This window comes from Cariama cristata, unplaced genomic scaffold (genome assembly GCF_000690535.1).
Source record: "Cariama cristata isolate BGI_N322 unplaced genomic scaffold, ASM69053v1 scaffold6431, whole genome shotgun sequence".
NCBI lineage: Eukaryota > Metazoa > Chordata > Aves > Cariamiformes > Cariamidae > Cariama > Cariama cristata.
In genome coordinates, this window is record NW_009597442.1 from 15,644 (window position 1) to 27,434 (window position 11,791).

Consider the following 11,791-nt stretch of genomic DNA (forward strand, 5'->3'; position numbering starts at 1 on the left):
CAAACTTACCCAGGTTCCCTGTAATTTCTGTGTGTGTTTTTTCAGGAGGGGAAAAACTACATGAAGATTTCAGTACCCATTTGCAAAGTCATTAACACGTTGATATCTGTTCTTGGATAAATGGCACCTTTTCTTTGGAGATCAGAGAAGAGAGACAAATTTGGAATCTAGCCAAAAGAGCAGTTGCCAAAAACATACTAAAGGACAGTTTTAAAAAATGTAACATGTTATGTGAGCTGCTTTTGGATAGGTTAAGTACATTGGAAAAGAGTAGGACTTGGTGACAATCTCCGTTGTTAAAAAAAAAAAAGGAATAGGAGGGGGATCCCACATTCTTTTGTTAGGTGCTGTTAGTGGCAGTAGGAGATCTAGCTCTGTGCCATGCAGCGTGCCGTTCTGAGTGGCTTCTACTACTAGAGGGAGACATTCTGCAATTTGGAAAAATAAACTTATTCCTTCCACCGAATGAGTGGGAGTTACTTAGCAAAGTTTCAGGATCAAAGTGCTGTGTTTGTAGCAGACAGGTACAAACTGAGGAAGCCTGTGAAATACTGTAGCAGTTCATAGAACATCTCTCGGGTACAGTCTGCCACTGTTGTATTACTGCGCTGTCAAATACAGTGTATCTGAAATAAACAGAAATGCTGTCAGTTGATTGTTGCAGTAAAGTGGGGAGAATCTTCTTTCTTGGGTTTTTATGAACTGCATCAAATAGGGTATAAATAAATTCTGGTTACTGACTGATCAATAATGAAATCAAGCTGCAAATTGCATGCTATTTCTCTCTTGGATTTGAATGAACTCTTTTGTGATTCCTTGTCTATGGTAGAAAAATGAGAAAGTTATTAAGTACTTCCCTTGGCCCATATTGGGTCCCATTATCTCTTCAGTAGAATGCCCCATTGAGATCAGTGGGGATTTCTGATTTAAAAATTGATGGTGTGATAGGCTCTATTTTTATTTGTTTCAGTTGATTACCCAGTTAGGGTAGCATCGTTTATCCAAGATGACAGTGTTGGTATTGAAGGATCGTTTCATTTTGAAAAAACATAGTTTATAATATGGACAATCTACTAGTGCTGCTTTATTTTGTCCAAAGTAATTGTTTGAAACATCGCTGTCTCCCTTGAATTTGCTTGTATAATCCTTGTATGAAGCTTTTATGGAGTCAAGGAACCACCTGGGCTTTTAAAAACAAACCAAACAAATCTAGCATCTTTTAACTTTTTTCAAATGACCTTGTATATTATGTCTTAATCCTCCTATAGACAGGGCTGACGCTTGCTGCTTCAGCATTATGGAGAGCAGCCTGAGGATGCCAGGAGGAGTAGGCCATGTGCAGAAACTCTTCCTCAGACTTCCCGGTTCTAACAAAGCTGGGAATGAAAATTCCAGAGAAGCAGAGGTGGAGAGGTGACAGAATGGAGGGAGTGGGGGGCATAATGGGATCGTGGGTTGGTACACAGGAATGAGGAGAGGACATGTTGTTCGAGGCTAGGCATACCATATAAAAGCAATGATCTACTTCAGAGCCAGAGAGGAGGAATAGAAGCTTAGTCCTCTTTCCTTCCCTACCCTAGCTACAGCTCTCATCTTCATTTTTGATATCCATTCTTCACCCTGTTGCCTCTTCAGGTGAGGCTCCGAGTGGATTTCTGATCCCACCAACTGGCTGTGTTCTCAGCCAGATCCTTAACTGTGTTAGCAACACCTAAGTGTCCTGTTATCCAGTTTTAGATGAGCAAGTATAACAGCTTCCTCAAGACTTTCAATTTAGCACAAGAAAATCCTGTAAGTGGAAAATTCTAGCCCACTCCTGAGATGAGTAAGAAACCCGATGCCGATGGGAGATACTTCTGCAGCAAAATCTGAAATCTCTGTGTGAAATGGACAATACAGAAATAACCAAAACTATTTCTAAAATCTTAAAGCTTATCAAATAAAAAAATCTTGCCTTATTTCTCCTGTATTTTGAAAACAGGAGAGACAAAGAGGACAATTTCACTTGAAACCTGTAAAGAGTCTCAGTATATTTCATAACTGATTACTCTCCTCTGTTCTCGATTGTACTAATGAAGCAAATGGCTGGACTTTCTTCATCATACATACATGTAACTTCTGGGAGTGGTGCACATGTACAGCACTGTATGATGAAAAACATAACTTGTGTAGGGGACAAACAGAGCCTGTGTGACACTGCATGCAGATGGGGTGCAGCAGAAAGTTAGAAGGCCCTTTGGGCTTGTCTATCCACCAGTCTCGTTAGAGAGAAGCTATTAGTCACTGGCCAAGTCTGTGCCTTGGTTGGCAGTTCTGTTTATAGTAAAAAGCCCAAGTCACTTATGTATTAAGGCAAATGCCAGCTCTCTTCACTGAAGTGCTTTTGCTCTATCCATCCATCCCCCCTTGTAAGTAGACATGTTGATTCTTGCAAGGACACCATTCAATTTAAATATTCATTTCCAAAGATGTGTGTCAATTGTTTTATAACAAACTGCCAAAAAAGGGGGTCTATGTTTGTTTGCCTCCTTCAGGAATTTGCACCCATAGGTTGGCCTGTGCTCCCCACCCCTTGGCCGCTGATGCGAATAGTAATGAGCGCTGGGGTAGCTTATATAATGGTAGGGCTTGCCCGTAGCCCTGCAGAGACGGATGAGAAGAAAGCGTTGCTGTTTGGAGCTCTGCAATGACGAAAAGCTGTATTTCTTGTTTGATTTCATAACTTAGAGTTCAGTCACCACTCCTAAGGGAGGTGTCGCTCTTAGTTGCTGCTCTCCCATTATAAGTTGAAACCTGCATTGTGGCATAGGCCCTGTTTAACAACAGGGGATTTTTGCTGCTTTCTAGACTGTGTAGAGCTGCTTCTCTCTTCTTATTTTAAAGTCAGGTTGATGTTTTTTCCGCACTAACCCTATCGCCTATAGTTCTCTGTGTGTGTCTGTGAGAATAAAGCTGAATAAGATAAGGATGTATTTTTTGAGCTGTAATTTTAAAAGCTGTAGTGTTTGGTAGGGTGGGGGAGATTGGAAATAGTAGAATATTGTTTATATGATGGTTTTGTTTGGAAGAATGAACAAAAGGCCTTAATATCTCGAATGCAGTCTCATTGAATAATGCAATCTTTTCTAGCCATTTTGGATACAGTATATAAATAGCCTTTACCTCTTTATTTTATGTGCATTACTTTAAAAACTTTTTCTGCTGTGCAACACCAGTAGCTAGCTTACATTTGTTCCTCAGTTTTGTATCCATATTTACATAATGTGCTACACTGTATCAGTTAAACTCTTCACAAGCACAGGCCATCCAAGTCCGAACAGGTTACTGTTTTCTGTGTTGTGCCAAAACTGAATATTCCTAATTAGTCACTCTTATCCATAGGATAAAAAACTGTTATGAACACTGATATATACAGCTTTTTGTACTTCATAGTTGTATATGAGTTTCTTTCTTAAGAACTGTTAGTGATTCCTAAGTTTGGGTTTTTAACTTTTTTATTTGACAAAAAGAAGATTTCTGTGTAGTGTGACTATAGGCTGCAAGACAGCTGGTTTATTCAGTATAATGAAGATGCTTGAACTTAGCTATGCAATGTAAATATTCTTCCTTTTGGGGGATGTAATCTTTGAGATGGAAGATGCAAAGAGTGTGTTCAAAAATTTCCCCCCCCTCCTGCATGGCGCTCTGCCTCATAAGAGCTCTGAATAAATCTGAGATGAAGTTGGGCTTTTATGTATATTTGTTTTGTCTTTGGCTCTTGCCTCACACTTGCCTATTGTTCTGCCTTTTAGACTCATTTGTCTAATGGAAACCTGACATCTGTGGAGTCTGCAGTTCCAAGCACGTTACGTAGACTGATGAGGTTCAGGACTAAGAGAATGTTAACTTAGGGACAATCTTTAGTTCCTCTTTTTTAATATAGTTTGGAATTACATCATCGTACTGTGTCTGCATGCATTATATTTATCTTGAAGATATGTTATTTGGTAGAGTATACTCCAAGAAAACAGGTATAGGCCTGGTATAGGTCTCACTTCTGAACCTATCCTCTGATCTCTCGCCTTGGTCTTCTACTTTTGGCAGTATCTTAGTGATCCATGCCAAGGCAGGTTTCCTCAGTTCATTCTTCAAGTTCGTTACAGGCATTAGGGATGCTAATAGTTGCCAAACTTAGTAGTATGCATTTGTGAAGTTTTGGCAGGGACTTCTGGCTTATGGAGGATAAAGGAAAGAAAGTTCTTGATACAATTTTATTGCCGTTCCCTCTTATAGAGGAGGATACTTTTAAAGAATTAGTCTCTGTATTAGAAGGTTGAAAGGATTGGATTTATTGCTAAACACTGCTGCTTCTTAAAGCACAGTGCTCATGTGTGAACATGGTTAGGCTATGAACCTCAAGCAGAACAAACGCATGGCTTTCTGCACTCACCATGTACCTCCTGCAGGTCTCTAACTCGCTCTGGAAAGATCATGGAGGCCTTTCAGACCTACTTGGCTATCTACTAAATCCAACCAGGTGGTTTCAGGACCATGCTGGCCAGCTTAGCACAAAGAAAGAAACTGTAGAAACAACCTATATTTCTATTCTCCCATTCCCAGGGCATTAGGAATCCACATGCTGAAGTGTGACTGGTTGGACAAACGTGATGCCAAGCCAACTGCCTGTGATCTGTTTAACGATGTATGTTCTTTCTAAAAAGAACATACAGAGGCTCTAGTTGCTGACAGGGCACCACGACAGGAAGGGAAAGTTCATGAAGTCTTATAGGTGACTGCTATTTTCTGTCCCAGCTTAATGGATTGTGTAGTTTTTGCCATCTCTGGTAATGGGGCAATAGAGTAGGCTTCAGTGGAGGCTTTTAAATGTACTCTGAATTTTTTTTGCAAATGGCTGTCTGCTGATTGCAAGAGATTGCAACAGTAATTGGTGTGAGTAACTCTCCACATGGCTGAAAGCAAGTCAGTATTATGCACGCAGATCTTTTATCTGTTTTGCTGCTTGGGAGTTCCTCCAAAATCTAAAAAGCTTAAACCACGATGGGGAAACAGGTAGCTTTACAGCATGCTCTACTTTCATTGAAGCATCATGATGTTCTGAGCTGTTGGCTGCTGTTTGTTAAACGTCTTCCCCTGCCTTGTAGGAGCCATCAGTGCTACCAATGCTGCACTCCTACACTGAAGTATAAAATTTTGAAATCAATAATGCATGACTTGGCTTCTAATAATGCAACACAAACAAATTATTAGTTAAACAGCTGGCTTCTGGCTCTAAATGTATAATCAGAGTTAATTGAATCCTTGCTATTTTATTTAATCATTAGTAACTGCTAACTAATAAACTCTTGAGGTGATTAGCGGCAACAGTAACCCCGTTTGTCATCTCTTATGTCTGGGAAGAAGAAGGTCTGTTTTCTAAACATGAGTCCAGGCTGGTATTAGGCCAACTATGTAACAATGAAGTTCAGGACAGTGCGTGACAAGTAAATATCTCACCTATGTTAGACCTGCACAACACTCTTGGTTGAGGCTTTCTGAGCACTCTGAACTGGGAGAGTTAGCACTAACAGGACACACTCAGCATTGTGAACCCATCAGATCTAGTACTCCAATGCTTTTTACAGCTATCAGACTTCTCTTTTGGGAAGGTTGTAGTAGAGGTATGCAGCTTTGTGTCTGATAGGTCATCCTGTTCACTAATGGTCACTGAACCAGAATATCCGTTTTGGAACTCTTTGCTATAAAATGCTATTAAATTGAAGCAAGCATATGGGTTAAATATTTCCTTGAAGGGCTCTAACTTAGAAATATTGATGAATAATATGGATATATCTTGGATCTAGATTACTTTGGAATTAAAGCTAAATATAACATAGTTGAGCCTGACCTGGATGTGGCCTTGAAGACATATTTTGTGGCACCTAATAAATATGGTGTGTTAGATCAACTGCTATAGCTGCTGTCTTAAATGGGCCTTCATTTCCTCTCTTCAAAAATACATTCTTTCATGAATCCCCTACATAAAAAACAATTTTAAAGACAGTATTGTAAGTATGAAGTGCTACAAGTATTATGTCTTAATATTACCCCCTACATAAAAAACAATTTTAAAGACAATATTGTAAGTATGAAGTGCTACAAGTGCTACAAGTATTATGTCTTAATATTAAATTAAAAAGGCCATTTCTGTTAACAGTAAACTGGGAAACTGTGTGGAGAGCCAATACCAAAAAGAAATTTCGAGTTCACACCAACATGAACAGGAATGTTGGGCTTCTGCGTATCTTCCCAGGAATCACTGCTGCTGCTGTAAGTGTCACCACTTAATTTTGGAAGTGGGTGAAATGATACTCAAATACATGATTAGTTAGCTAAAGCAGGGAAGCTGCATTGTTTGTAGCAGTGGTTGGGGTTTTGGAGGGAAGGGAAAGAATTTGTCTTCTGATAAACATTTTTTGGAATATCAGAGCATTCAAAGACTATTTTCATATGCCATAAACTATTGATAAAAGCTTTTCAAATATCTTTTGCCTAAACCACCTGGGCTCTGAAATTTAAGATTAATTTTTTAGCAGGGCTCATAAATAGGTCAAGTGTGCTTTTGAAGACAGATACAGGGTACAGTGACCATGGAAGTGCTCTCTTACTGCATACTGAGGCATGCTAATAGGTATCTTGCCAAAGAATACACAATATGGTGGGTGAAGGGGAGTGTGACTATTTCTACAACTCGTGCTTCTTTTTGAAGGTTCATTTTGTCTCATGCGGATAGTTAACATGACTCTCAGCATTCATACAGGGCTGAAAGTGAGATGTGGGATTTTTTGCCTTTAGAAATTTTTTTGCAGAACTGTGGTTTTAGGTAGATTTGGCTTTAGATTTTTGTCTAATACTAGTTCCATTAAATTGACAGGTCTTTTGTGGCTGTTGCCATCTTAAATTGAATCCAGTAGTTTAAGCAGCACTCCTCAATTATATCACCATTCTTTTTAGGTGAATATGAACAGATGGAAAGGCAGAGGGGTGGTATATTTGCAATAAAATTCCAACTGCAAAGTTAGCCTCATGGGGGCTTACAGTGTATTGTATTTAGCATCTGTGATCAGCACGGCAACATCTAGGTTGTTTAAAATACATCTTTCTAGGAAGAGGACTTTGCCAGGCATCCTCTGACAGTGAGCCATAATAACTACCTTATTAACAACGGGCCCAGAATGAATTAGTGCCTTTTTTTTTTTCCTGCCTTTAGTTAAATCAATTGAGTTTTGAGTTGGAAGAAAACCTCCAGGTTTCATTAGAATGTTCTTTCCTGAAAGTTGAGACACTCTTTCTCTTCATTAAGCAGACATTTGTTAACAAAAGTCTTTGCTAAAGTAACAAATCTGGGCAGAGATGGGGGTTCTAATCTCAATTAATAATTCTGCATTTATTTCCTAAGTGTAAAGCTGCCCTTTTGTTCCACCATGGTGCAACAGTATAGCCTGTTGACGGTACTTGAACAATAGCATCCTTTTTCACACTGAGGTCATGACTGTGGAAAATAGTTTGTTTTAAAATCTGTCCCTCTAGGAATTTTAAAAGAAGCTAAATAGTGAACTTACCTTTTCTTTTTTTTTTTAAAGCTTATGCTACAGTCCCAGTTGTTGCAAATGGGGAGCACAGAAGGATGTGAGGGAACTGTGAGGCATGAGAGCCTGTAAGACTAAACAGGAATAGACCATTTTTAAAAATGCTGTGCCATATGTGAAAATCTTAATGTGACTTAAACACACCTTTTGTCTCTCTTCCCTGTCTTGTTTTTGAACAGGTAAAAGCATTTCTTCAGCCTCCAATTGAGGGTATTGTACTTGAAACTTATGGAAGTGGCAATGCCCCAAACAACAGAGAAGACTTGCTGGAAGAACTGAAGAAAGCAACTGAACAAAAAGTAGTGATTCTAAACTGTACGCAGTGCTTACGAGGGTCTGTTAAAACGGTCTATGCAACAGGGCAGGTAAGGGTTACGCAATGATTTCAGACTCTACTGTTGTGTAAAAGAAACATTCCACTGATACAATGTGATTGTATGCTTCTAGTAGTCCCAGTGTATAAAACCAGCTTTGTTCAACTCTAAAGATATTGCTCATAAGATTTTTCAGATATAGTTATTTTGAGCTGGAAGCACTTAAATATGTATCTGCAAACAAGATCCTGTTACTCCTCGTATGAATAGTCGAAACAGCTCAAATCCCAAATTAGTGATTGCTTGCTCTTGTCGTGTGCAGCACTCCAGATTACTTTGCATTGGATTGGTAATATCTCTTCCAAAGAGATTCTACTGAGCTAGAAGCTAGCTTAGGGGTCAGATGGTCAAATAAAGTAGTATGTGATAGACCAGCAGTTACTTAGCTACTATGTAAGAACATCGAGAAAGCCTGCAAATCCAAGCAATATTCCAAATTCTAGTTTTTTTTATCTGACTGGAAGTACAACTGAATTCAGTGAGAGATTGGAGAACAGTATGTAAGGAAGCACCTGACTTGCAGAATGGAAATCAGTTGTATTTAACCTGTGAAGGCTAGCCTATAGCAGACCTTGTGTAGATACTGTTAATATTCAGGGCATTTTATAGTGAGTTTCTCAATTGTGTATTAAGATATGACATCACTGGGACTAGTAAGAGCTCAAAGCCATATAAGAGTATGTATTGCATATGGTAGTGTGAAGGAAGCTAGTTTAACTGGCCTTCATAAAAAGGCTAGTCATTAAATGGCCAAGAAGCACTGCCAGAGGGTGACTTATCCCTCTGTTTTAGATACCTGGTTTTGTTGGGAGCAACCATCCATCTGGCAGACCCAGCCTCTTCAGTGACTGTAAGACAAACCTAGGTACTCTAGGCTGGTGCTGAAACCTGCCTCTTTTAACATTAGTTTTGACACAGCTTTAGATTGTATCTGCTTCAAGAATACATAGACTGTTTTCAGGAGAAAGAAAAGATTTTAAGAGTTTCTTTCCACCTCTTCAGTATCCAAACTCAGTACTTTCTGATATGGGCAGTCATTTGGACATTTGTAAACTTTTGCATAACTTAACACTTCTCAAACATCTCCATTAACTTTTGCAAAGATCCTATGCTCTGTAGCAAATGCAATAGGAATACATGGATTATATAAACCAGTTCACACCAAAGGAAGAAAGCAGTGAAGTCAATAAAAGACATCAAACTTATATTTGAAAAACAACATGGAAATGAAGCCTAGCTTTTATGTGATCTTCTGCTTCAAATGAACAGTTAAAATGTATGGAAAGAAGAAAAAAAAACCCACAACTTTTCTATGCTCTGGTTAAAAGATTCTCCAAGAAGACACCTCTAAAATGGCTTTTTGCACTCTGGTCCAGACTGTTGATAAGCTGAATTGGAAGATTCTGTTCAAGTCTTAGTGAACCACTGTAAGGCTGTGTAGAAATATGTTCACTTCTGGCTTCCACTTTTTATATGGAGGATGTATCATGTTGCTTTGGCATCCATTGATGGAGGCTGCCCTGTTTTCTTGGGATCTTTTGAAGAGAACACTGACAGAGCCAAGCCCTACAGAATTGCTTCATGCTTGTTCTTTCATTGCCTTCTTTTCATAAGGAACTGCTCAATGGATGAAGTATCATGGGTGAATACTGGAAACTTGCTGTAATGTTAACTTTGCTTTGATTTTTCTTTAAAGAAAATCTTTCATTGGTCTTTGCGTATGGCTAGGCCATTTTTGACTCATTCAAGCTAGCCAGGTGGGTCAACTGAGTCTCTGGTTTCCCTTGAAGTGTTTGTTTTAATTAACTGAATGTCTGGCCTTTGATCCATCTGCACAGTAGAAGTTTATAATTGAAAGGACTTTAGGTATAGGAAGGAAGCTGGGGAAATTTCTTCCTCCTCCTCTTTCTCAAACCCACTGAAAAAGCCCTAACTGTTCTTTGGCTCACTCTGCAGTACAGAAGTATTTCTCACCTTCTTTGTTTATGTTTTCCCATGGGACTTTGAAAAATGTTAGTCTGGGGCTCTTGGAGGTGGTTAATGAGCTGATTAAGGCTTTGTATCTTGCTAAAAATATTAGGTAAGCCACAACAAATTTCAAAGCTGAAGTTTATATAGAAGGTATTTAAAAGTAAAATGCAATGTAAAGAATTTACTGCAAGATTCTTTAACTGTGAGGCATCACATTATGGCAAAGATGATGATCTGGTTTAGAGAAGCCCAAGTGTTTGCCCAGGTACAATTTAGGGACAAGAGATCTGAAATCTCCTATGTCTTTTTTGTCTTCCTCACTGTACACTTACGGGGCTTGATAACCTTAGCAAAGATCTTTCTACTTTTTGCTTTGTTTTGGATGGTTTGGGTTTTTTTAACTACCAGAAAGATAAGTTAAAAAGGTCATCTTTCTCAGTTGTTCTTGTCAGAACTGTGTAAATTACATATTTTAGTTGTATGTTCTAAATCATACACTGCTAGTGCAGCCTGAAAAGATCTGAAAACACTCATGCTGTGAGCGCACTATAGTGCTGGAATTCATCCAAAGCAATGCCCCATAAAAGAATGGTAAATATGTCTGTGTGAGAACAGCCTACTTGGCAATGTTCAAAATGCCACTGGGTTAAAACAGAGTAACTGCAGCTTTTCAATAAAGGGAATCTGACAACTCTGCAGATAGCTGATATGAACCTGTAACCTTTCCCTTTTAGCATAGTAAGTGACCGTGGCAAGCGTTTGGGTGAATTCTTCAATGTTATTGCATGAAAAGGAATTTAAAGTAAAAGTCATCTTTATTCCGCTGGCTGTAGTATTTGCTTGGTATTTGATAACTAAAATTACAAAAATTACAGTGGCAGGAGGAACAAGAGAGTGAAGGCATCGCTGCATACTGTATTCTGTGTAGCTACTCATCATTCATGTACATTTTCTGTTCATGCAGATATTTCTGAACACTATGCTAATTGGAATCATTATTCCTTTTTATTCAGACTCTCGCTGATGTTGGAGTAATTCCTGGAGGTGATATGACACCAGAGGCAGCCCTAACTAAACTGTCATACACACTCAGCAAGAGTAAGCTTAGCTGGGAGGAGAAGAGGCAGGTAAATATTTCAGTGTGACCTTGAAAGGCTTTAACTTTCTCGTCTGCTCTGCTAACTTCTGCTTCGCTGAATGCCTTGAGCTTCTCCCTTGCATTTAAAAGCAATTGGTTCCAGAGCCATAATATGAACATCACGTGTGGGTTTTTTTTTCCCTTAAGGAAAATACTGTTAGGCAAATTAATGTATGTAGACTGGGAGAGAAAAGAATTCTCTGCATAAGTCAGGTGAAGACCATGACTGAGCCATAAAAAGGCCATCTTTAAACAGTAGTAGTCTACCTTGGACATTTCTGTACTAAAAAAAACCCATATGCGGAAATTCATATGGGAGACAGAATCCCAACCCTACTAAAGTCAGCAAAGATCTTGTCATTGATCTTAGTGTGGTAAAGATTTCATCCAAGTCTCATTCACACAAAGCTAATTCTGAAAATAAATATTGCCTACAGCCTCTTCCTTTACAGCATTACTCATCACAGTGTTAGATTTTCTTTCTCTAAGAGGAGATACACTTTATAAATGCATAAAAAATAGAGGATTATTCTAAGAACCGATTGTAACTGATTTTAAAATCATAACCCCTTTAACAGCGTTCTTACTGTTCACTGGTGCTTGAACAAGGCTTTTTTCCTCAAATTATATGTTTAATTTATAGAAGGAACATATAGCTCTGAATTAGATAAGGGAGCAGCAGT

At 38.7% G+C, this 11,791-nt stretch overlaps 1 protein-coding gene across 1 annotated transcript in view; it reads left to right on the plus strand.

Annotated features, from left to right (window-relative positions):
• Positions 1 to 11,791, plus strand: part of ASPG (asparaginase) — a gene marked incomplete at its 5' end in the record, with an annotated part of 41,069 nt that overhangs the window by 10,029 nt on the left and 19,249 nt on the right. Inside the window, 3 exons of the mRNA XM_009708880.1 lie at positions 6,194 to 6,306; positions 7,805 to 7,990; positions 10,984 to 11,097. Coding sequence (XP_009707182.1) covers positions 6,194 to 6,306; positions 7,805 to 7,990; positions 10,984 to 11,097 — 413 coding nt within the window. The remainder of the gene's footprint in view (positions 1 to 6,193; positions 6,307 to 7,804; positions 7,991 to 10,983; positions 11,098 to 11,791) is intronic.